Source organism: Oncorhynchus gorbuscha, linkage group LG08, assembly GCF_021184085.1.
Source record: "Oncorhynchus gorbuscha isolate QuinsamMale2020 ecotype Even-year linkage group LG08, OgorEven_v1.0, whole genome shotgun sequence".
NCBI classification, from domain to species: domain Eukaryota; kingdom Metazoa; phylum Chordata; class Actinopteri; order Salmoniformes; family Salmonidae; genus Oncorhynchus; species Oncorhynchus gorbuscha.
The window spans coordinates 4,369,859-4,396,332 of NC_060180.1; the positions used below are offsets into that span (position 1 = coordinate 4,369,859).

The 26,474-nt window shown below is 41.9% G+C and overlaps 2 protein-coding genes across 2 annotated transcripts in view; both read right to left on the reverse strand.

The window, feature by feature from the left end:
* Positions 1-13,703, reverse strand: part of LOC124041110 (cell division cycle and apoptosis regulator protein 1-like) — a 39,686-nt gene extending 25,983 nt beyond the window's left edge. Inside the window, 10 exon segments of the mRNA XM_046358285.1 lie at positions 2-20; positions 311-531; positions 2,123-2,149; positions 2,445-2,477; positions 3,655-3,684; positions 3,819-3,848; positions 7,792-7,944; positions 11,918-12,096; positions 12,386-12,549; positions 13,577-13,703. Coding sequence (XP_046214241.1) covers positions 2-20; positions 311-531; positions 2,123-2,149; positions 2,445-2,477; positions 3,655-3,684; positions 3,819-3,848; positions 7,792-7,944; positions 11,918-12,096; positions 12,386-12,497 — 804 coding nt within the window. The 5' untranslated portion in view covers positions 12,498-12,549; positions 13,577-13,703.
* Positions 13,704-14,365: 662 nt separating this feature from the next.
* zgc:110319 (uncharacterized protein LOC796111 homolog) lies at positions 14,366-25,702 on the reverse strand. The gene is made up of 8 exons (XM_046358284.1): positions 25,513-25,702; positions 24,795-24,895; positions 24,500-24,635; positions 21,962-22,028; positions 21,481-21,592; positions 19,237-19,300; positions 16,308-16,482; positions 14,366-15,705 (listed from the first exon to the last, which is right to left on the reverse strand). Exons 1-8 carry the CDS (start codon positions 25,575-25,577, stop codon positions 15,634-15,636), a joined length of 792 nt encoding a protein of 263 aa, XP_046214240.1. The 5' UTR covers positions 25,578-25,702; the 3' UTR covers positions 14,366-15,633.
* Positions 25,703-26,474: the final 772 nt, after the last annotated feature.

Consider the following 26,474-nt stretch of genomic DNA (forward strand, 5'->3'; position numbering starts at 1 on the left):
GGGTCTTCCCCTTCACCGCACTGTGGAGACAACACCCATTATTCACCCACTTGGAAATGCTTTAGAAACGGCAACATATAGAGGCTTGAAACAAGACATTTCTGCTTTGAATAATGGCACACAAATTAGGGATGCATCCAGCAAAATATAGGACACCCACCAAAAAAGGAAACTGGTCCGATTAATGAGACACTTGATGTGAAACATCTAGCTACATTTTCTGTGGACCAATCCCAAATGGACTTCTCAACCCTATGGACTTGTGGAGATCTGAGAGGACTTGGGCTAGAGGCAGAGACTAGACACATACCTGAGCTGGAAGAAGACATCCTCGTCCACAAAGCCAAAGGTGTCATGCAGCTTGTTGACCACGCCGGTGAAGACGCGCTGCTTCTGTGGCTGGCTTTGCTGCTGGCTCTGCTGCTGGCTCTGCTGCTGGTGGCTAGAGCGAGGCGTGGGATAGGACACGGTGATCTGGGCTGTCTGCTGGGGGTTGGACAGAGAGAGGCTGGTGGGGAGAGCCACAGGGGGCTAGGGAGGAGGAAAGTTATAGGTCAGAATCAATTTCACCCTACTCCTACTTTCTCTATGGCTGCGGTCCAAACACTTGAAAGACGCACCCTCGCCCACTTACCCTCGCCTTATGCCCTTGGCAGAATCCCCGTCGCCATCTTGGAAGGTGGTTCAAATGATTAGCCAAGCAAGGGAAGTTTGTAACGTAAGCCCTCTTTTTTTAGTCGGCTTTACGAGTGTACAATTATGTTCACGCCAGGGCCTGAAACTCCTCATAATTCAATTTGCAACAATTGTACATCCGATAAGAAAAGTCAGCGAAAGTTTCAAAACAACATCGAAGGAAAAGTCAAAAGAAGTAAAAACGAATGTAAATAAGTTAGAAATGGTGCTACTAATGCACATAACGGCACAAACACGTCTCGTAAAAAGTAAATATGTTTTTGTTTGGTTATCTTTTGGAAATTGTAGAAATAAAACATTTCTATTCTTCAGAAGTTCCAGCTGGACAGGCTAACGTTAGTTAAGTAATTAATTATCTAGCTGTCATGCAGTCGGCGTATATTAATAATCATATATTTAATATTAGTAGACATGCAATCATAATTGACTGTAGAGCATATAAAGCACCCACAAACTTCCGGTGTCGGAAAACACAATCATTGCGGGATCAAAGAGTGACGAATTTCAGGCCAAGAGTGGTCCATTTAAAAACAATTCCTTCCTCCCTCGCTCTGCAAGTGTATACTCATCAGACGTCGTGATACGTCATCAGAATTGTCCGCTTAATTTGAGGGCTGAGGGGATAGGGTGTTTGGACTGCCGCCTATTAGTGCTAAATGTGTGGATTGTATCACGCCAGGACTACAAAACTCTGCTAATTTTCCAACATTTCCAGAAAACCTGGTTAGAAGATTCATGGAATCGGGAGGGATTAAGCAGAAAAGCTGGAATCTTCCAGACAGGATTTCTCATAAAACTGGAATTTTGGGTAAGTAACCAGAATTTTGCAACCCTAATCAAGCCCACTAAATTCAAAACATGTGTGTCTAACAATGGAACTGCTGGAAGTGTCTATTGTAATCAAATGTCCCATAGCGGGCCCTCTCATTTACCAGAGGTGTTAATTATTATTGTGGCCATACACGTCCCATTGTATTTGGCTGTATGCTATGAAGAAGGTCCATGGGGCGATGCACAATTGGCCTCGCGTCGTCCGGGTTAGGGAGGGTTTGGCCGGTAGGGATATCCTTGTCTCATCGCGCACTAGCGACTCCTGTGGAGGGCTGGGCGCAGTGCACGCTAACCAGGTCGCCAGGTGCACAGTGTTTCCTCCGACACATTGGTGCGGCTGGCTTCCGGGTTGGATGCGCGCTGTGTTAAAAAGCAGTGCGGCTTGGTTGGGTTGTGTTTCGGAGGACGCATGGCTTTCGACCTTCGTCTCTCCCAAGCCCGTAAGGGAGTTGTAGCGATGAGAAAAGATAGAAACTACTAACAATTGAATACCACAAAATTGGGGAGGAAAAGTTTTAAAAAAAATAATAATAATAATAACAATAAAAATGTTTACAAAATGAAACTTGTAAAGTGATAAGGCTGGGATGCCTACCGGGAATTTGTTTTCACCACTCCAGTTCTTTCAACATCAGCGGAGGCGTCAGAAAAGGAGGCAAGGAGAGAAGGTGGCGTTAGGATGTTGTCACAATTCTTTCCCCAATAGCTTTGGGTTGTATTGTATCGCATTATTCCAAAATCACCACCTACGTATAACAAGAGAATTCTTGGAATTTTCATGACATAATGGCATCTTCTTAGACCTATTATGTTAGACTAAATAATTATCCTCAAGACAAGCTGACGTCAGTGGCATCAATTTTGCTAAAAGGTGCAAATAAATGTACCAGAGACTAGTTTGTTCCTAATTATCCTACCTGTGAAATCAGCGCTTGCTGGGCCTGGGGGAGCTGTGGAGAGGAAGAGCGAGAGACAGGAGAGAGAAAGAGCGAGAGACAGGAGAGAGAAAGAGCGAGAGACAAGAGAGAGAAAGACACAGGAGAGAGAAAGACAGAGGAGAGAGAAAGACACAGGAGAGAGAAAGACACAGGAGAGAGAAAGACACAGGAGAGAGAAAGACACAGGAGAGAGAAAGACACAGGAGAGAGGGAGAGAGAAAGACACAGGATAGGGGGAGAGAGAAAGACACAGGAGAGGGGAAGAGAGAAAGACACAGGAGAGGGGAAGAGAGAAAGACACAGGAGAGGGGAAGAGAGAAAGACACAGGAGAGGGGAAGAGAGAAAGACACAGGAGAGGGGAAGAGAGAAAGACACAGGAGAGGGGAAGAGAGAAACAGGAGAGAGGGGAAGAGAGAAACAGAGAGAGGAAGAGAGAAACAGGAGAGAGGAAGAGAGAAACAGGAGAGAGGAAGAGAGAAACAGGAGAGAGGAAGAGAGAAACAGGAGAGGAAGAGAGAAACAGGAGAGGAAGAGAGAAACAGGAGAGAGGAAGAGAGAAACAGGAGAGAGGAAGAGAGAAACAGGAGAGAGGAAGAGAGAAACAGGAGAGAGGAAGAGAGAAACAGGAGAGAGGAAGAGAGAAACAGGAGAGAGGAAGAGAGAAACAGGAGAGAGGAAGAGAGAAACAGGAGAGAGGAAGAGAGAAACAGGAGAGAGGAAGAGAGAAACAGGAGAGGGGAAGAGAGAAACAGGAGAGGGGAAGAGAGAAACAGGAGAGGGGAAGAGAGAAACAGGAGAGGGGAAGAGAGAAACAGGAGAGAGGAAGAGAGAAACAGGAGAGAGGAAGAGAGAAACAGGAGAGAGGAAGAGAGAAACAGGAGAGAGGAAGAGAGAAACAGGAGAGAGGAAGAGAGAAACAGGAGAGAGGAAGAGAGAAACAGGAGAGAGGAAGAGAGAAACAGGAGAGAAAGGGCGAGAGAAACAGGAGAGAAAGGGCGAGAGAAACAGGAGAGAAAGGGCGAGACAGAGGCAAAGGAGAGTGAGAAAGAGGAAAGAGGGGAGAAAGACAGAGGTTGAGAGAAGTCAAGAGGTTAATACTGACAGTGTCTGTACATTCCCCACCCTAGCATCAAGCATAAAGGGCATTGTGATTTGACTGTGCTGCGGCTGTGAACTGCTGCTGCTTACCCCGTATAAGTCTGTGTGTTGTTGATGTTGCTAAAGAGATAGGGTACACAAACAAGACTTTAAATGCGTCAACAGTAGAGTGTTGATTGATACACAATGATTATGGCCTTTCTCAAATCAAGGCGATTGAGAGTTGTCTGTGTGAGTTGCAAACATGAATTTACCCCGTATGAGTCTGTATGTTGTTGATGTTGCTGAAGAGACGGAGTACACAAACACGTAGAAATTGCAATAAGTACTTAATCGAGTAAACAGTACAGTTGATTGATACATATGAGTATAGGGCTGGGTGATATGTCCACACTATCATATCACTGAATTTCTTATTTTTGACTGTATTTGATGTTTCTGAATAATAAAATATATAAATATGCATTATGAATAATATAGACCTGACAAGAGGGTAAAATACACAGATGCGAAACAAAATATTGGCACCATTCACAATTTCCAAAAAAATAAGTAACACTAACTGCACAGGACCATTAATGAATTTCGCAAGAAATTCTCGTTTAGGTCTACTGGTAAATTTATCTCACCTGTGGTAAACTGCAGGTGCCTACAGGTAGGGTTGGGCGATATGGCCAAAATATATATAAAGTCACTATATTTTTCTTATTTTTACACTTTGTTGTTATTTGACATAGTTGATGTTTCTTAATTATACGTGGTTTTAATGATCTTTGCTCCATTCTGATTGCTTTATACTGTTTAACCAAGATGCAACCAATTTGTTTTATTATAAGCAGTCCTGTAACTGTCCAGTCCTGTCTTGTCTAGCTGTCCATACCAGTACCTGTTGAACATATTGTACGTCTGTCTATATGTCTTATTTTGCAGGTTATTGTTTTGTTTGTCTGTTTTTTACTCCAACTCACATCAAGTTAATAGGTTTGAGAAGGTTAAGCCAGGGAAGCAGTTGGCCAGGGATGGAGATTAAGATGGGGGTGTGGGAGGACTCAAGGGACAACCAAGGGATTGTTGGCTAGTCGGAGAAGCTCCACTTCTGTTGCTTTCAAATGTCAATCATTTCTTTTAAAAAATAACTATACCAAAAATAATAAGACAAAGTTGACAGTGAAGTGGTCCTATTTGTAGAACATCGCATAGGAATATAAATGATCTTTTTGTCTCAAACTGAGCCTCAAACTCTGGTACACAACCAACGGTTTCTATTTGCATAGAACATTTGATATATTCCAGCATTTTCATACATTTCTTATTTTCTTGCACTAACTTGTTTTCATTTACACACTGTCCCACATTTATTTTGTCTTAGCATGCCTATATTTCGTTTTAAACCATCTTAAATGATTCTCACTCTCCTCTTATACCCTGACAACACCGCATGCGAGAGCATTGCAAAATACATTTTGAAAAATATGTTATTCAATTATTGCACCCACACAGCCATGCAATTCATAAAAAAATCCTACAATGTGAATATCTGGATTTTCCCCCTCATTTTGTCTGTCATAGTTGAAGTGTACCTATGATGAAAATTACAGGCCTCTCATCTTTTTAAGTGGGAGAACTTGCACAATTGGTGGCTGACTAAATACTTTTTTGCACCACTAAGTTCAAAGATGAAAAAGCCTGGAAGGAGAGGTGACTAGAAACGATTCGGTTGACGATTTATGTGTAGATTAATTGGAGGAGTAGAGGACCTTGTGCATTTCAGGTAAAATAACTCAATGTTTATATTCCAGGACAAATTAGCTAGCAACAGCAAGCTAGATAAATAGGACAAATTAGCTAGCAATTGTAAGCTAACCAGCTAAATTGCCATAAATGTTCAATGCTTTTCGACCTATCCCCAAATTAATGGAATTGGTTCAGAGTTTTTGATATTTTAACCTGAGTGTCATGATCGCGTTTGGTGTAGGGGGACAAAATAAATGTATGCACGATGGCGCATGCACGCAGCCGGTTTGGGTTCAGTGTTAGACTGTATTATCAGCTTCAGCTGCAGTTGTTACTTTCACCACTAGGGGTTGTCAGACAATTTCCGAGGGTATATTTGGCACGGTTGCCCTCCCGAAGTTGTTGACTTGTTATGCTAGCAAGTTAGACAGCAGTTCTCAGCTGTCAGAAGTTTCTTACTGGTGCTTAAAACAGATTGGCAAAACAAAATTTGAGTGATTATGTAAAGTAAAAATCCAAAAAGGTCTGTGAAAGTGGCGCAGCGGTCTAAGGCATCTCAGTGCAAGTGGCGTCACTACAGTCCCTGGTTCAAATCAGGGCTGTATCACATCCGGCCGTGATTGGGAGCTCCATAGGGCTGCGCACAATCGGCCCAACGTCGTCCAGGTTTGGCCGGGGTAGGCCGTCAATGTAAATAATAATTTGTTTTTAACTGACTTACCCAGTTAAATAAAGATTACATTTATAAAAAATATAAAAAATAAGAATACCGGTATCTTTTTTTACTGTTTGTCGTCCAGCCCTACATGAGTATGACCGTTCTTAAATCAATGCGATTCAGAGCTGCACATCAATAATTTACCCCGTATAAGTCTGTATGTTGTTGCTGAAGAGATGGGGTACACACAGATATTGCAATAAGTACACTATATATACAAACGTATGTGGACACTCCTTCAAATTAGTGGATTTGGCTATTTCAGCCACACCCGTAGCTGACAGGCGTATAAAATCGACCACACAGCCATGCAATTTCCTTAGACAAACATTGGCAGTAGAATGGCCTTACTGAAGAACTCAGTGACTTTAAACGTGGCATCGTCATAAGATTCCACCTTTCCGAAAAGTCAGTTCATCAAATATCTGCCCTGCTAGAGCTGCCCTGGTTAACTGAACGTGGTGTTATTGTGAAGTGGAAACGTCTAGGAGCAACAACGGCTCAGCTTCGAAGTGGTAGGCCACACAAGCTAACGGGGAAGGCCAGGTAAAAAGGGTCTGTTCTCAATTGCAACACTCACTACCAAGTTCCAAACTGCCTCTGGAAACAACGTTCGCACAATAACTGTTTGTCGGGAGCATCATGAAATGGGTTTCCATGCCCGAGCAGCCACACAAAAGCCTAAGATCACCATGCGCAATGCCAAGCGTCGGCTGGAGTGGTGTAAAGCTAGCCACCATTGGACTCTGGAGCAATGGAAACACGTTCTCTGGAGTGACGAATCACGCTTCACCAGATGCCAGGAGAACGCTACCTGCCCAATGCATAGTGCCAACTGTAAAGTTTGGTGAATGAGGAATAATGGTTTGGGGCTGTTTTTCATGGTTCGGACCAGGCTCTATAGTTCCAGTGAAGGGAAATCTTAACGCTACAGCATACATTGACATTCTAGACAATTCTGTGCTAACTTTGTGGCAAAATTTTGGGGCTGGCCCTTTCCTGTTTCAGCATGACAATGCCCCTGTGCACAAAGCGAGGTCCATACAGAAATGGTTTGTCGTGATTGGTGTGGAAGAACTTGACTGGCCTGCCTGGCTCTGACCTCCACCCCATTGAACACCTTTGGGATGAATTGGAACGCTGACTGCAAGTCTGGCCTAATCGCCCAAAATCTGTGGCTGACCTCACTAATGATCGTGGCTGAATGGAAGCAAGGCCCCGCAGCAATGTTCCAACACCTAGTGGAAAACCTTCCCAGAAGAGTGGAGGCTGTTATAGCAGCAAAGGGGGAGCAACTCCATATTACTGCCCATGATTTTGGAATGAGATGTTCGACAAACAGGTGTCCACATACTTTTGGTATTTCATTGAGTAAACCATTTTTTTTTTTTTTTGAGACATATCATGCGACCAGCATCATCAGCAAGGTCTTTTTCAAGATAAGTTGGTGATTCAGAGTTGTACATCAATAATTTGCACCTATAAAAATATATCAAACAAATACTACATTGGACGAGGTCAAAGAGAATAAAAGGTCAACTGTGCTCCAGCCTAAAACAAATCTGATTCAACAAAGTGATGCAAATTGATTTTACTTAAGTGAAACCCATTGAGTGAGTGAGTGAGTGGTCTACCTGACGTGATATGAACTGGCTGCTCTGGGTTAGAACATTCAGTGTTCTTAAAGTTCTGACACTGACAGTTTTGCTGACAAGCTCTAATTCATTTACAATCCAAGCAACAGTATTTCACTTGGTGTATTGGCCATGTCTCACCTGATGAGGTACATTATAGAGCTGTTGAGGAGGAGGCTGCTGTGGAGGAGGTTGTTGCTGCTGCTGTTGCTGCTGCTGCTGTTGTTGTTGTTGTTGCTGCTGCTGCTGCTGCTGTTGCTGCTGATACTGCTGCAGGGCCGAGTTCATTTGAGACTGAAACAATAGGAGAGACGAGACAGAGAAAAAGTTAAATGACAGGAGCGGCAGGCAGCCTAGCAGTTAAGAGCATTGGGCCAGCAACTGAAAGGTCGCTGGATTGAATTCGTGTCGACTAGGTGAAAAATCTGTCTGTGCCCTGCAAAGCACTTAACCCTAATTGCTCCTGTAAGTCGCTCTGGATAAGAGCATCTGCTAAATGACTAAAACGTACATGTAAAATGTTGATGCTCTGTCTGGATAGAGACTCAAGAGCGTAAGGTACGACTCAGATGTGACAGGTGAAACGTCGACAAAAACACTAGCTAGTCTAAATGTGTCAGCTTTTTCTTTTAATTAAATTTCAGGAAATGGCCCTTGAGTTCTGTTGCGGTTCATTTGAGTGATGTCAATTTGAAGGGAAGACTATTTACTGAACAGTTAAGTGACTCCATGCTCAACTATATGTGATTTCAAGATGGTGTAGCAGTCAGGCGTCTTTGTCTTCATCTTGTGCCGTGTATATATCTTTTCACATATTTTTTCCTCGCAAATATTTATATTTTTCTTAACATCAGCCTCACCCAATGTGGTATGGAGCTGCTATTTTCTTTACTTTAGAACCGGAACCCCCCAACAGAAGCTAGCCAGCTAACTAGATACTAGTCAGCTAGCCACTGCTTGCGGTCGTCAGCTAACCTTTAGCCCGGACAACTCAGTCTACACAGCGCGATTCCACCCAGAACATATCTGAATTCTTTCTCTCCATATCTCCAGATTCCTACCGTAAGCTCTGAACCTTTTCACCTGGATCATCACTGCTAGCTAGCTGCTATCCGAGTGGCTACTCCTTGCTAGCACCAATTAGCCTGGAGCTAGCCTATGCTAGGCCCATCTCCCGGCTAGCTGAAGAGGTCCATCAGCCAGTCCCAAGGGCTACAATACCGATTTTGCCAATTGGCATGGACTCCTTTTATTGCTGATACGGAGCACCGCCGATCCATCACAACTGTTTTTTCAACAGTTACCTCCGTTGCGACTTCCCCTGAATGCCCATCTGCTATCCGCGGCCTGCTAGCCGTCTAGAGCAGACTGTTAGCTGAAGAGGTGCATCAGTCAATTTCTTGGGCTACTAACAATATTATGCCAATTGGCCTTGACCCTTTTACTACACGGACCCCTGCTGATCCATCACGACTGGTCTGCCGATGTAACCGCACGAGGGGGCTTCTTCCGTCGCGACGTCCGAGTAAGGCCCTTCTGCTAGCCCCGGCTCACTAGCTGTCTGAATCGCCATGTCACCAGCCCGCCTAGCTACTCACTGGAACTTATGATCACATAGCAATGAATGCCTCTCCCTAATGTCAATATGCCTTGTCCATTGCTGTTTTGGTTATTGATTATTTTCTTATTTCACTGTAGAGCCTCCAGCCCTGCTCAGGTGGCCTTAGCTAACCCTTATGTTCCACCCTCCACACATGCGGTGACCTCACCTGGTTCAAATGATGTCGCTAGAGACAATATTTCTCTCTTCGTCACTCAATGACTAAGTTTACCGCCACTGTATTCACACCCTACCAAACCTTTGTCTGTGCATTATGCCATTAATCTATTCTATCACGCCCAGAAACCTGCTCCTTTTACTCTCTGTCCCGAAAGTACTAGACAACCATAGCCTTTAGCCGTACCCTTATCCTACTCCTCCTCTGTTCCTCTGGTGATGTAGAGGTTAATCCAGGCCCTGCAGTGCCTAGCTCCACTCCCATTCCCCAGGCGCTCTCATTTGTTAACTTCTGTAACTGTAAAAGCCTTGGTTTCATGCATGTTAACATAAGAAGCCTCCTCCCTAAGTTTGTTTTATTCACTGCTTTAGTACACTCTGCCAACCCAGATGGCCTAGCCATATCTGAATCCTGGCGTAGGATGACCACCAAAAACCCTGAAAGCGGCAGGGTAGCCTAGTGGTTAGAGCGTTGGACTAGTAAGCGGAAGGTTGCAAGTTCAAATCCCCGAGCTGACAAGGTACAAATCTGTCGTTCTGCCCCTGAACAGGCAGTTAACCCACTGTTCCTAGGCCATCATTGAAAATAAGAATTTGTTCTTAACTGACTTGCCTAGCTAAAAATAAAAATAAATGTTTTACCTTTATTTAAGTATAACAATTTCCGACAAGATAGAACTGTCAAAGGGGGCGGAGTTGCAATCTACTGCAAAGTTAGCCTGCAGAGTTCTGTCTTACTATCCAGGTCTGTGCCCAAACAGAAGCTATGTCGCTCTTGCTTCTGGTGATTCTCTGATCCACCTTTACGCAGACAACATTCTGTTTACTTCTGGCCCTTCTCTGGACACTGTTAACAAACCTCCAGACGAGCTTCAATGCCATACAACTCTCCTTCCGTGGCCTCCAACTGCTCTTAAACACTAGTAAAAACTAAATGCATGCTCTTCAACTGATCGCTGCCCGCACCTGCCTGCCCGTCCAGCATCACTACTCTGGATGGTTCTGAATTAGAATATGTGGACAGCTACTAATACCTAATACCTATCTGGTTAGACTGTAAACTCTCCTTCCAGACTCACATTAAGCATCTTCAATCCAAAATTAAATCTAGAATCAGCTTCCTATTTCGCAACAAAGCATCCTTCACTCATGCTGCCAAACATACCCTCGTAAAACTGACTATCCTACCGATCCTTGACTTCGACGATGTCATTTACAAAATAATCTCCAACACTCTAATCAGCAAACTGGATACAGTTGCCATAGTGCCATTCGTTTTGTCACCCACCACTGCGACCTGTATGCTCTCGTTGGCTGGCCCTCGCTACATATTAGTCACCAAACCCACTGGCTCCAGGTCATCTATAAGTCTTTGCTAGGTAAAGCCCCGCCTTATCTCGGCTCACTGGTCACCATAGCAGCACCCACCCATAGCACGCGCTCCAGCAGTTATATTTCACTGGTCACCCCCAAAGCCAATTCCTCTTTGGCCGCCTTTCCTTCCAGTTCTCTGCTGCAAATGACTGGAACGAATTGTAAAAATCCCTGAAGCTGGAGACTCGTATATCCCTCATTAACTTTATGCATTGGCTGTCAAAGCAGCTCACAGATCACTGCACCTGTGCATAGCTCATCTGGAAATAGCCCATCCAACTACCACATCCCCATACTGTTTTTCCCCCCTCTCCTTTGCACCCCAGTATCTCTACTTGCACATTAATTTTCTGCACATCTATCACTCCAGTGTTTAATCGCTAAATTGTAATTATTTTGCCACAATGGCCTATTTATTGCCTTACCTCCCTTACCTAATTGACACACTGTATATAAATGTTTTCTATTGTGTTATTGACTTTGTTTATTCCATGTGTAACTCTGTTGTTGTTTGTGTCGCACTGCTTTGCTTTATATTGGCCAAGTCGCAGTTGTAAATGAGAACTTGTTCTCAACTTGCCTACCTGGTTAAATAAAGGTGGAGGGAAAAAATAATAATAATACAATAACTAGAGAGAAGTGAATAAAAAAATGGTTATTTTGGTCAGACTTTCACTCAGCATCTAAAGTGTTCACACAGGTCTGTCTGATGGTGGGGGATTTTACAAGTTGAATCAGTTCATCACTTCACTCACAAATGAGAACAGGCTTTACAACAACACAGCTTCTTCAAGTATGGTGAGGTATGGCTTCTCACCAAGCTATGTAACTCACTGTTTCCCAAACCCGTTTGTCTGACCCAAATTAGGTTTTATCATTGAGAATGTTTCTTCAGTAAACAAAATCAAAAAAAGTTTACGTAAAATTAGCTGTGACCAACCAACGGGGTATCTCCCCACCATTTTGGGGACTCTTGGGTTGTGTTCACTTGGCACGAAACCAGAGTTACTACCCGAGCTTATTCAATAACAACAAATGTTATCATATTCTGTTTGAGAATGTTTAGCTACATTGTGCCAAACTGAACACTGCCCTGCTGATCCTAGTGTAGTTCACCTGTTGCAGTGCTGCAGCGGCGGCGGCTGCGGCTTGCTGCTGCAGGGCTGAAGCCTGCTGGGACAACTGGTAGTTAGCGGCAGCCGACTGGGAGTTGAGGGAGGCTGCAGCCAGGGCTGACTGCTGGGAGTACATAGAGGGAGACGCACCCAAGAGAGATGGCTGTTGCACACCTAGAGCTGCAGAAGAGAGTAGGGTGCGGAATGGAATAATTCAGAAAGAGGATGGAGTGAGGAGGTAGAGCAAGCGAGAGGAATGGAGTGATAGAAAGACAGGTTGAACGAGAAACGAGAGTACTTAACATCTTTGAATGTCCAGTTGACCACTGAATCTCCTCCATCACAAACTTTGCCAAACAGATCCAAGTCTAAGATGCCGTTTCCTTCAAGCACTGTACCCTCAACCACACTTTAATTTTATCCCACCAATGAGCACAGAGTGTAGTATTCAGCGAGGTGTCAAACTCACAGTGTATGCTGTTGAGGTCCAGGGACTGTCCTGAGTGGCCGGGCTGGGACACCACTGTGGCAGCAAACTGGGCCGCCCACGGAGGGTTCTTCTGTCCCCCAAACTGTGCCATGAGTCAAGGCTCGAGCTTAGGTGTATTGACAGAACCAATTTAAGTTTATATCCTGTGAATACAACAGGAAATGGGCCTGTTTATATAAGGATTCTTCATTTGACATGTACCTTTGCTTTGAACACAAACATTGACAGCTAGCAACAAAAACAAACTATAACAGGAGAGGATTGTTACAGATTTACTTGCAGCTAATAAAATAATTAACTAGAAACACAACCACGTAGCCAACGAAAACAACGTTTGGCCTATTGACAACTGCATCTACTCAGCGGAATAGTGGGACGAGCAACAACGGAATGGGCAAACAAGCAATTCGTAGCAAGCAAAACGTTATAGTAACTGCTGGCAACTGTCGCTAACTACTGTTAGTTGGTTAACTAACCGTACCTAAGTTAGCCCTATAAATAGTACGCCAAATTCATGATATTAATTTTAAAACAATTACTAGAAGCATTATAGTTAAAATTCACATTCATGAATTTGGCGTACTATTTATTGGGTTTACTAGCGAGTTTAGATCCCTGTTGAGTTCAGTAAACTTGTTGCTAAGCTAGCTATGTTAATGCGTTTGCTCGACACTTGCCGATATTAATAAACGTTACCTGGTTAGCAGTTAATAAATAGCTATAGGCTAGCTAACATGCTTACTTTGACTGGGTTCACTTGCTAACGGAGATTATAGTTAGCTAGGTACACAACTTGCTAACTAGATAGCTAATGTTGGTTAACTATAATGACTACTCATGGGTTTTGTTTTCAAAACAACGTTAGCTAGCTAATTAATTTGCCGATATTAGCTAACGTTAGCTACCTGGTTAGCCTTTAGCTATAAATAGCCACAGGCTAGCTAACATGTTGTTGGCTTGTTAACGGAGATAAATAGCTAACTTAGCTAGCTATAATGACTCCTGCGTTGTGTTTTCAAAGCAACGTTGACAAACGGCGCTAGCTTGAGGCCTAAGCAAGGCAAGACACACATAATGCTGTCTGAATGGTAGTAAACAGCAAGGCTGATGGAGATTCAAATTTTGCACCAATAATTGCATTCTGCAATACCAAAACCATCAGAACTGTACCTGTAAAATTTTTAATTACATTAACGTTACAGAAACAAATTGTCCTCACTGCTGTTCCACTTTCCTGCACTGTGAATGCACCGGCGACGATAAATCCAAAAACGGTCACCGCGCATGCGTATCAGTGGCGCGCACGCGTATTACATACGGGTACTTTTTTTTAATATCAGAGAAACTGTATATAATGATGAGATATTCTTGTCTCCCCCCTAAAAATGTGAGTCTTTGTCCCAAAGGCGGGAAGCAATGCAGTCTGCTTATCACTATTCCCGCGTGGACAGACTGACGGGAGTGGACCCTTTCGCTTCTTCCTCTCTGGTTATATTTACGGTCACGGTAACAAGATTCATCATAGACCTGTGGCTAAACATGAACAATGAAAAGCTTGAAATATCACTGCTGCAACTTGGAGAAAATATTAAAGATAGTGTGATAATATACCATGTGAAAAATAATATATGGAAAATATTACATATGTCCATCCCTAGCCAGCTACCACCCAGTTACTCAACCCTGCACCTAAGAGGCTGCTGCCCTATATCCATAGAATCACTGGTCACTTTAATGATGTTTACATACTGCTTTACTCATTTCATGTGTATATACTTTATTTTAGTCAATGCCACTCCAACATTGCTCATCCTAATATTGATATATTTCTTAACTCCGCTATTTTACTTTTGGAGTCGTGTGTACTGTCGTGAATTGTTAGATACTACTGCACTGCACTGTTGGATCTAGGAACGCAAGCATTTTGCTACACCAGCAATAACATCTGCTAAATATGTGTATGTGATCAATCAAATTTTATTTGATAAATCTGATTGTTTCCAACATCAACTCAATAAAGACAGCAAAGCTATATCAAAAGGTTATTCCCACAAGTTTTGGTTTCTGAAAATAAGAGCAATATAATAATATAAGGAGATGATTCCACGAATGGGACAAAATAACCATTACATTTTGCTTTGTGATACTAGTATGATTCGGACTTCTGTATCGGCAATATGAGATTGCAGCTGGAACTGTTACAATTGCAATGCATATACAAGTGGATGGGTGATAGTATCCATTCAAAGAATTTGAATCATTGCGCAACATTTATCACAGTATATCACATAAAGCTTTCTTTAAGAGTAGATGTACTGCAATCTATATGATGAATATAAATTAATATTGGTTAACCCAGAACTAAAGTATTGTGGAATTGGTTAGATGCTCGATTAAGTTCTGGGTCCATACGCATTAGGAGAAGATACAGAACGAGAATCGGAACGAAGAGCTCCACTCTCTGCAATTTACAGGCAAGTCAAAATGGGCCGAATGTCCCCTCTCCTTCCAAAATGTGAAAGATGCCAACACCTACAAAATCGTGATGTGTCTAAATAACCAGTGAAGAAAAACCCAAGCAACAGAATTAATGCACGCATCCCGTTGACATATCTATGATACCATTTGTTTACGTAGTCTCTCCACGAGAGAATAAATATAAATGTATTAATATGATTACTATGTGTAGACTCCTGAACAATGCATTCACAAAGAAACATATACAGCTAAATAATTTAGTCGTTTTAACTGTGCAATATCTTGTGATCATTTCATATAAACAATTGGTCATGCTTGGCCTAGGGATAGATATAAACCATATTCCTTAACTCAAACCATCACAGAATGTCCTTTCATCAGAGAATATAGATATTTTTTTAAACATATGAAGTAAATTTGTAAATCAACCTGCAAAGAAATAAATATCAAATATATAACATAACTGCAGTCTTCAGAGTTTTCAGCCTTTACAATGGAAGAGACAAACAGTATACATGTGTCAGTGTGTGGCCTGGCTTCATTGTAACAGTAATATACAGTATTTGAGTAAATGAAAGACAAAAACAACAGCCTACAGCACACTACAGTTGGTATTTTGAAAGGGCAATGCTGAATATTATTTTAAAACATGAACATTGCACTAAGGTAGCGGAAGCAGTATCTACCTGGTTTGCAAGGCATCTATACAACAGGCTGTTTATCTATTGGCATGGGGGCTGACAGAAGTTTTATATGTCTCCTAACTTGCGTTCCAACTCGGTGAAAACCTTTGCATTCACATGATCCACTTCATCTTCCACCTACAGACACCAAACAAAAAGAACAGCTATAATTGACACTTTATACACACTGCATATTTATTTATATACTGGAGTCTTGACATAGCTCACTCTACTGCTGTACATATTCGTAGTATATATTGTATAAATGAAATTTGTGAAATAAAAAATGAATCCGGTGTATATACATAAATATTGCATTTGGATTACTGTTAGTGTTATTTGGGTTGTTCATTGGATTCTTATGACATTACTTGATTTCTTTTTAAATGTATTGGTCATTTTTGAACTTGTTTGACATTTTACTGCATTGTTAGGAGTTAGTAACATAAGCATTTCGCTGCACCCGATATAACATCTGCTAAGCTGTGTACGTGGCCAATACACTTTGATTTGACATCACAAAGCAGATGCTGTTCCAACTTCATGATTTAGTACTCACTCCATTCCCCTCTAACTCCTACTCCTCTCTCTCCATTCCCCTCTAACTCCTACTCCCTACTCCTCTCTCTGTCCATTCGCCTCCAACTCCTTCTCCCTACTCCATCCTATTTCTGCCTCTGTGCGTTTCTCTCCCCTCCTCCTCCTCTTCTCCTACTCCCTCTTTGTATTCACCCTCTCACCTGTTCCACGTCATCCACCTCAGGGATGTAGAACTGCAGCATGTTCTGGATGCCATTCTTCAGGGTGACTGTAGAGCTGGGGCAGCCGGTGCATGAGCCAACCAGCTTCAGCTTCACCGTGCCGTTCTCAAAGCCCTTGAAGATGACATCGCCGCCATCCTCCATCACCGTGGGCCTGTGTGCGACAGGAGTGCTTATCAGGTTAGTTTGTCATTCAACAACATAACAGGTATTATTACAATTGTTATTAAAAACTAGGAGGGACAGAAGAATGGAGAGGAAGATGAGGAGTTTAAGAGGGGAGGGGATAGGAGAAATCCTTGACAATAGCATTATTATAGTCTATATTTCATATCAACATCATATCTATCATTTGTTTGTGGAACAACTTCGGTGCCCAAACAATCTGCCAGATTGCATTTAGCTTGAAGAGCTTCTGAGCCAAAACATCTTTATCAAGACTGTGGACAAAACATTCCTAGGATGCCTCTAGGGCTCAGATTCCACAAATGGGTCATATTGTACTAGATCAGCGTTCTCCAACTCCAGTTCTTCAGGACACATTTTTGTTGTAGCCCTGGACAAGCACACTGGATTCAACTTGTCAACTAATCATTAGGCCCTGAACTGGCGGGTTTGATTTTACTGAGCCGCAGGGCACCGGTCTATGGCCCATGGCGTGAGGAAAAGAGGTGAGGGAGGGGCACCCTGCTCAAATGGAACAGTAATCTGCACCACTCCGTCATGTTGTCAACAAGGCAGCACGGTGCATTGTCCAGAAACATACATCTCTTTAATATGTATATATGTTTGAATTTTCTAGTTTTCATTGGGAAGACAGTGTTTTTATCAAAAGCAATCACTTTTGCATTACTCAACATGCTTATTTACTCACAGTGCATTCGGAAAGTATTCAGACCCCTTGACTTTTCCACATTTTGTTATGTTACAGCCTTATTCTAAAATGAATTAAATTAATTTGTAAGACATGTGGAAAACGTCAAGGGGTCTGAATACTTTTCGAATGCATTGTAACTTTTGTTTTGAGCCGACTTCGCCGAGGGCTTTGAACGCTGCACCTGGCTCACGCTGGGAGGCGTGAGCACGCCTACCCGGTCGTCGGTGTCAGGGGCTACAACAAACATGTCTGCTGTTGGGGGTACTGGAGGACCGGAGTTTGAAAACACTGTACTAGATTAACAAAATATTGTCAGTAAAACACATTCACCATACTGAGAGAATGTGTGGATTATACCTGATCCATGTACAGTGGGGCAAAAAAGTATTTAGTCAGCCACCAATTGTGCAAGTTCTCCCACTTAAAGAGATGAGGCCTGTAATTTTCATCATAGGTACACTTCAACTATGACAGACAGAATGAGAAGAAAACAATCCAGAAAATCACATTGTAGGATTTTTTATGAATTTATTTGCAAATTATGGTGGAAAATAAGTATTTGGTCAATGACAAAAGTTTCTCAATACTTTGTTATATACCCTTTGTTGGCAATGACAGAGGTCAAACGTTTTCTGTAAGTCTTCACAAGGTTTTCACACACGGTTGCTGGTATTTTGGCCCATTCCTCCATGCAGATCTCCTCTAGAGCAGTGATGTTTTGGGGCTGTTGCTGGGCAACACGGACATTCAACTCCCTCCAAAGATTTTCAATGGGGTTGAGATCTGGAGACTGGCTAGGCCACTCCAGGACCTTGAAATGCTTCTTACTAAGCCACTCCTTCGTTGCCCGGGTGGTGTGTTTGGGATCATTGTCATGCTGAAAGACCCAGCCACGTTTCATCTTCAATGCCCTTGCTGATGGAAGGAGGTTTTCACTCAAAATCTCACGATACATGGCCCCATTCATTCTTTCCTTTACATGGATCAGTCGTCCTGGACCCTTTGAAGAAAAACAGCCCCAAAGCATGATGTTTCCACCCCCATGATTCACAGTAGGTATGGTGTTCTTTGGATGCAACTCCGCATTCTTTGTCCTCCAAACACGACGAGTTGAGTTTTTACCAAAAAGTTATATTTTGGTTTCATCTGACCATATGACATTCTCCCAATCTTCTTCTGGATCATCCAAATGCTCTCTAGCAAACTTCAGACGGGCCTGGACATGTACTGGCTTAAGCAGGGAGACACGTCTGGCACTGCAGGATTTGAGTCCCTGGCGGCGTAGTGTGTTACTGATGGTACTGATGGTAGGCTTTGTTACTTTGGTCCCAGCACTCTCCAGGTCATTCACTAGGTCCCCCTGTGTGGTTCTGGGATTTTTGCTCACTGTTCTTGTGATCATTTTGACCCCACGGGGTGAGATCTTGCCCCAGATCGAGGGAGATTATCAGTGGCCTTGTATGGCTTCCATTTCCTAATAATTGCTCCCACAGTTGATTTCTTCAAACCAAGCTGCTTACCTATTGCAGATTCAGTCTTCCCAGCCTGTTGCAGGTCTACAATTTTGTTTCTGGTGTCCTTTGACAGCTCTTTTGTCTTGGCCATAGTGGAGTTTGGAGTGTGACTGTTTGAGGTTGTGGACAGGTGTCTTTTATACTGATAACAAGTTCAAACAGGTGCCATTAATACAGGTAATGAGTGGAGGACAGAGGAGCCTCTTAAATAAGAAGTTACAGGTCTGTGAGAGCCAGAAATATTGCTTGTTTGTAGGTGACCAAATACTTATTATCCACCATAATTTCCAAATAAATTCATTAAAAATCCTACAATGTGATTTTCTGGATTTTTTTTCTCATTTTGTCTGTCATAGTTGAAGTGTACCTATGATAAAATTACAGGCCTCTCTCATCTTTTTAAGTGGGAGAACTTGCACAATTGGTGGCTGACTAAATACTTTTTTGCCCCACTGTATCTACAGCAAAACATCATGAGTGACAGACTGATCATACTAATAGCATGTGGGGATTTTACCTGATCCGTGTATCTAGAAGCTCCTTTATCATTGAAACAATTTCATCATCATCTTCAGAGTGACCTAAGACAGGAACAGCATGTTGAAAAGTTCATAATTCCAAGAAACAAACATGTAAAAAAAAATCAGTTGGCGGGTAGAATGAAAACATTCTATCAACCCACGGGTCGGCTGGGCAGAATTATATTGCGGTCGGAAACGTTTTAAATCAAGATACTCTCTTTTTTTTGGACCAATCCATGAACTTGTTGTGTTGAATTTCATTAGGCTATGTGCACAGTGAGGCAGACATAGTGAAGGTTATCAGCCACGCAGCGAGACAGTGGAGCAGGTAACTCTCCCCATTAGTAGCCTATTTGTGTGGTGTTGAAACATAATTTGTTCACGTACAGAGTTTATATTCCCTTCTGCCACACGGCAATACGTTGTCAAGTTTATTTTCCCTGACTCCTAGCTCATGTGAAAATGGCAAACCTAACAGTAGAAATAATAAGAATGTTTATGATGATGAAATACATGTGCTACCTGAGTCAAATCAACACGGTAGATGGACACAGTCTAAAGTGCAAGCAGGCATTTGTTTACAATAATTCTGTTAATCATTACATTCATTCAGGCATCCATTTAGACCAAACGCAGGCCATATCAAGTATAATCCAGTGCAGCTTTTAAAAGTTTGAGTAGCCAATAGCCTACCTAATAATAGACGTAGGTTATTTTTGCAGTCTATAGCCTATTAAATTCGGGGAATTGTTTAAGTTTTAATTAAACGATTGGATTATTTAAACAATCTACACACAATACCCCATATGACAAAGCAAAAACAAGTTGCTATGAGACTCAAAATGGAGCTCAGGTGCATCCTGTTTCCATTGATCATCATTGAGATGTTTCTACAAATGTAATTGATTGGCCATGAATTGGAAAGTCACACACCTGTCTCTATAAGGTCCCAGTTGACAGTGCTTGTCAGAGCAAAAACCAAGCTATGAGGTCAAAGGAATTTTCCGTAGAGCTACAAGACAGCATTATGTCGAGGAACAGATCTGGGGAAGGGTACCAAAAAATGTCTGCAGCACTGATTGTTCCCAAGAACACAGTGGCCTCCATCATTCTTAAATGGAAGAAGTTTGGAACCACCAAGACTCTTCCTAGTGCTGGCCGCCAAGCCAAATTGAGCAATCGGGAGAAGGGCCATGGTCAGGTAGGTGACCAAGAACCCAATGGTCACTCTGACAGAGTTCTAGAGTTCCCCTTGGAGATGGGAGAACCTTCCAGAAGGACAACCATCTCTGCAGCACTCCACCAATCAGGCCTTTATGGTAATGTCCAGACAGAAGCCACTCGTCAGTAAAAGGCACATGACAGCCTGCTTGGAGTTTGCCAAAAGGCATCTAAAGGACTCTCAGACCATGAGAAACAAGATTCTCTGGTCTGATGAAACCAAGACTGAACTCTTTGGCCTGAATGCAAAGTGCCACGTCTGGAGGAAACCTGGAACCATCCCTACGGTGAAGCATGGTGGTGGCAGCATGCCTCTTTTTCAGCGGACTGGGAGACTAGTCAGGATTGAGGCAAAGTACAGAGAAATACTTGATGAAAACCAGCTCAAGAGCGCTCAGGAACTCAGACTGGGGCAAAGGTTCACCTTCCAACAAGACAACGACCCTAAGCACACAGCCAAGACAACACAGGAGTTGCTTCAGGACAAGTCTCTGAATGGCTAAGCCAGAGCCCGGACTTGAACCCGATCGAACATATCTGGACAGACCCGGAAACTGCTGTGGAGCAACGCTCCCCATCCAACCTGACAGAATGAGCGGACCTGCAGAGAAGAATGGGAGAAACTCCCAAAATACAGGTATGCCAAGCTTGTAGCGTCATACCCAAGAAGACTCTATGCTGTAATCGCTGCCATAGGTGCTCCAACAAAGTACTAAGTAAAGGGTCTGAATACTTTTGTAAATGTGACATTTCCTTTTTATTTTATAAATTTGCAAACATTTCTAAAAACCTGTTTTTGCTTTGTCATTATTGGGTATTGTGTGTAGATTGATGGGGAAAAACAATGTAATACATTTTAGAGTAAGTCTAACGTAACAAAACGTGGAAAAAGTCAACGGGTCTGAATACTTCCCGAAGGCACTGTATTATTGTTTTTTTGGCGGGTCACGGATCGGCTTTCTGAGCACTCCACACTCAAACACTCATATGAAGAAGAGCTTTGTTCCTGTCATACTCACTGCTCTCATGGTGGGTAACCCCAGTGGTTATGGGGTCTCCACTGTCAAAGAACTTAGTGATAGCATCCATGGCATGGTGCTTGATGTCCGTCCACTCCACATCATCATCTGCCTGGGAAGGGCAACACAAAACATGCAAAGGCCTGGTAAATGAACATGGCTGGGCCCCGATTCACCACCCCTCTCAAAATGTACCCTTGCACACTTTCTTGCATGGATTTAGCAAGTGAAAACTCCCTCCTGTCAATGCTTATACAGTACTAATCCTATGCTTTTAAATCCACAACAAGGAGTGTGCAAGTGCACACTTTGGGCGAAGGGTGGAGAATTGGGACATGTATTGAATCATAAAGTTCAACTTTTATTTGTGACATGATACATTCAGTTATTATGGTCTTATAATGGCACACCATATCCCAGGGTAAGTGGATAGGGTTGGTAAAATGAAAGGGAAGGTAGATGAGGTTTATTTATTCTGTACCTTGGTCACTGTGATGAAGTCAGGACCATAGAACACACTTTTCACTCCTTCGATTCCAAACAGGTCCCTGTGCAACCAAGGAGGTGCAACCAAGAATGGTCCATGTCAAACATTTCATGATGTTAGTATGTACAGTAATATCTATGATCTATAATCCACATGGTGCTCAGAACAGAACAAAGTGGAGATGCTCATTGCACTTTTATTTATTCTGACTTGAGGCACGCAAAGAACTAACTTATGCTAATCAGTACAGTAAACCAATACAACTAAGAAATAAATACAGAAATGGGGTTAATTTCTCAAATTTCATTTTATTCCCTCTCCCTTGTAAATTCAATTTATTTCCATTCAAATTCCCGGTCAGTCTTTGAATTCAGAGATAATTCCAATGTTAGGTAAATTAGATTTATTTTATTCACAATTCAATACGCAACAACAATTCCTCAAATTCCCAATCAAATCAAATTCCCTTGGGCTTTCAGGCTGACCATGTCACTGTTCAGACAACCTAGTTATACTGGAAATGATTTAAGTCGAAATGATTTCAAACAAATTCTGGAGAATTTAGATTTCTTATACAAAGTGCATTAATTACATTAACCTGTTGAGTGTAGGGGGCAGTATTTTGATGTTTGGATGAAAAACGTACCCAAATTAAACTGCCTATTTCTCAGGCACAGAAGCTAGAATATGCATAATTGTCTGTGTGTATAACAGAACTGATATTGCAGGTGAAAACCTGGAGGAAAATCCAACTAGGAAGTGACTCTTATTTTGAAAGCTCCCCGTTCCATTGCATGCCTTCCTTCCATTTAAAAAGGTATATCAACCAGATTCCTTGTCCTATGGATTCCACATGGTCTGAACAGTCTTTAGACATAGTTTCAGGCTTTTATTCTGAAAAATGAGTGAGAAAAATCCCATCACGTCAGTGGATGGCTGGGTGCCGGCAGCGTTTTGCATGCGCCAACAGAGTGGAGCAGACATTTTCTCTCACTCCTATTGAAAAAGCTAAGGTTCGGTTGAAATATTATCGATTTATATATTGTAAAAACAACCTGAGGATCGATTATAAAAAACGTTTGACATGTTTCTACGGACTTCACGAATACTATTTGGAATTTGTCTGCCCCGTCGTGACCGCTCGAGCCTGTGGATTTCTGAACATAACGCACCAACCAAATGGAGGTATTTTTTATATAAAAATAATCTTTATGGAACAAAAGGAACATTTATTGTGTAACTGGGAGTCTCGTGAGTGCAAACATCCGAAGATCATCAAAGGTAAGCAATTAATTTCATTGCTTTTCAGACTTTTCTACTTTGCTGCTAGCTCTTTGTAATGTTTTGCCTGCTGAGAGAGATGTCCTTACATAAACGCTTGGTATGCTTTCGCCGAAAAGCTTTTTTGAAATCTGATACGCCAGGTGGATTAACAACAAGCTAAGCTGTGTTTTGCTATATTTGCTATATTGTGATTTCATGAAAATTAAATATTTTTAGTAATTTAATTTGTATTTGGCACTAAAGAGATGGGTGCATCAAGAAGTTTTTAACTGGGAAATGTAAAATTGAATTTCAATTCCATATATAGATACACACACACACACACACACTACCATTCAAAGGTTTGGGGTAACTTAAAAATGTCCTTGTTTTTAGAAAGAAAAGCAAACTTTTTGTCCATTAAAATAACATCAAATTGATCAGAACTACACAGTGTAGACATGGTTAATGTTGTAAATGACTATTGTAGCTGGAAACGGCTGATTTTTAACATAGGCGTACAAAGGCTCATTATCAGCAACCCTCACTCTTGTGTTCCAATGGTACATTGTGTTAGCTAATCCAAGTTAATTCTTTTAGAAGGCTAATTGATCATTAGAAACCCCTTTACAAATATGTTAGCACAGCTGCAAACTGTTGTGCTGATTTAAAGATGCAATAAAACTGGGCTTCTTTAGACTAGTTGAGTATCTGGAACATCAGCATTTGTGGGTTCGATTACAGGCTCAAAATGGCCAGAAACAAAGAACTTTCTTCTGAAACTCGTCAGTCTATTCTTGTTCTGAGAAATGAAGGCTATTCCATGCGAGAATTTGCCAAGAAACTGAATATCTCGTACAACGCTGTGTACTACTCCCTTCACAGAACAGCGCAAACTGGCTCTAACCCGAATAGAAAGAAGTGGGAGGCCCCGGTGCACAACTGAGCAAGAGGACAAGTACAAGTACATTGGAGTGTCTAGTTTAAGCATCCTGGAGTCGCCTCTTCACTGTTGACTTTGACTGATGTTTTGCTGGTACTATTTAATGAAGCTGCCAGTTGAGGACTTGTGAGACGTCTGTTTCTCAAACTAGACACTAATTTACTTGTCCTCTTGCTCAGTTTATAAGTGTCACTGGTTCTCACATGCTCTGAAAAGTTTATTCACACTGTCTGGTTTCGTCATGTTTACAGGTCATTATTTACTCTTGCTACTATCATATTTCAATAGCTCAAAAAATAAAATTCCTGTTATCCAACAGTACTAACCTGGCTAAGGAGGAGCACTCTGCAGAGCTTGGAGAGGGGAAATCCAGGGTCCCCACCCCCAACACAGGCTTACCAGGGATGAACTTCAAGCTCCGTGGGTTTGGTGTGTCCTGTGTCTGAATGGACAAGTGTCGCACTGAAACATAATGGTATGGTCATCCTTCAAGCATATTGTTCCACTAGTAAGCTTAAAGGACTACTCTGAATATACTACAGGAAAAACATGACAATTGTATTCTTTGAATGTGGTTGTTAAATGGTTCTTGTGTAGAAAAAATAAAGGCCAGTTTCTCACCTACGAACTGTGCAGGTCCAGCCAGAGGCAGAAGTTGAACTTTTCTGTAGTTCGGGCCAATGCATTGTGTGTGGAACTGGTTTCTCGTCTTGATTGGAAACCTATAACAGACAGTACATGTCAGGTCATGTAGTTAGATGGTTGGAGATAAACCCACTCAGTTGAATTAATCTCAGGTTTGTCCTTACAAACCTGTCACTTCGGGATGGCCTTGAAGTGTCATGAATTTGCGACCTTGTCAACGAGCAAAGAAAAAACGATAACGTATCTAACGTTGGCTAGCTAGCTACCTATGGTTGTCTAATGTCACTGATTAGGCTTGACTATGCCGCAATGACCCGACTGCAAAACTGGTAACTGAGAAAGGTTTTAGCTAGCTAACGTTAGATAGGTTCTCAGAAAGTTAGCTAGCTACTTTAAACTGTAAGCAACAGAGTTGATAACAGGTTTAGCAAGCTAACGGAACAAAAGCCAGGCAAACAGAGTTGTTAAATGCGTTACTTCATATACTTTAATATGTATACAATTTGGGAAATATCGGCTGCGCAACATGATGGCGATTAAGTTTGACAACGATGTCGCAGTTAGCTTGGCTAACTAACTAGGTCAAGCATAAATTCCTAACGGAAATTGGCAGCCACTCGTGCTGAATTCACAGCAAAACCTTCATTACGTTAACATACACAAGTAGGAATGTTATATTAGTAGAAGCTCAAACCTAAAATGTGATGTATTTCGTGACTGAATCAACCGTTGAAGACTCCATCTTATGTGGGCAGCCATTTCATTTGTTTTTAAAGTGAGGACCCAAGACACAGCTGGCTTCACATATCCTGTTTGAAATAGATTCCAATTGCTCCACAATTACCTTTTTAATCGTTAGTTTGATAAGTAAATGTTCTTATTCATTACAATAAACAAACATAAATTCAAACTATATAGCTTATAGATACTCGAAGTACAAATATTGTCACCCGAGTGGCGCAGCGGTCTAAGGCACTGCCTCTCAGTGCTAGAGGTGTCACTACAGACCATGGTTTGATTCCAGGCTGTATCACAACAGTCATGATTGGGCGGCGCACAATTGGCCCAGCGTCGTCCAGGTTATGGGTAAGCCGGCATTGTAAATAAGAATTAGTTCTTAACTGACTTGCCTAGTTTAACAAAGGTTAAATAAAAAATCTAAATGGCCAGCCACTACTGAGAATGAATCAATGATCTGTTTGTGCTGTATGCAATGATAAAAGGGGGATTTTGTTGCTGCCACTAGAGCAAAACATAGCCTATCCCATTATTTTGTATTTCATTTAAATGATCATTGAAGTTGCAATATGTGTGATAGTTGGGTAAATAGTAAATTGGGTAAATAGTATTTTGTGCTGTATTTTGGATCATTCAAATTTGCCACTACAGTTCTGGGAATTTCCACCAAGATGTTAGACACACACAGGGATGACAAGACATATGGATTCAAGGCATGACTTACACTTCCATGTCCTGCAAAGCTGCAGTTCTTTCTCTTTCTCTCTCAATTCAATTCAAAGGGCATATGTTTACATTGTCAAAGCAAATGAAATAGATAATAAACAAAAGTTAAATAAACAGTAAACATTACACTCACAAAAACTCCAAATAAATAGAGGCATTTCACCTGTCATATTATGTCTAGAAACTGTGTTG

Coding starts and splice junctions, on each gene's coding strand:
- zgc:110319 (XM_046358284.1), bottom strand. CDS start 25,577: ATGGCTGCCCACATAAGATGGAGTCTTCAACGGTTGATTCAGTCACGA. Junction 24,636..24,794: donor TGGACCTGCACAGTTCGTAG/GTGAGAAACTGG, acceptor ATTATGTTTCAG/TGCGACACTTGTCCATTCAG. Junction 21,593..21,961: donor ACTTCATCACAGTGACCAAG/GTACAGAATAAA, acceptor TGCCCTTCCCAG/GCAGATGATGATGTGGAGTG.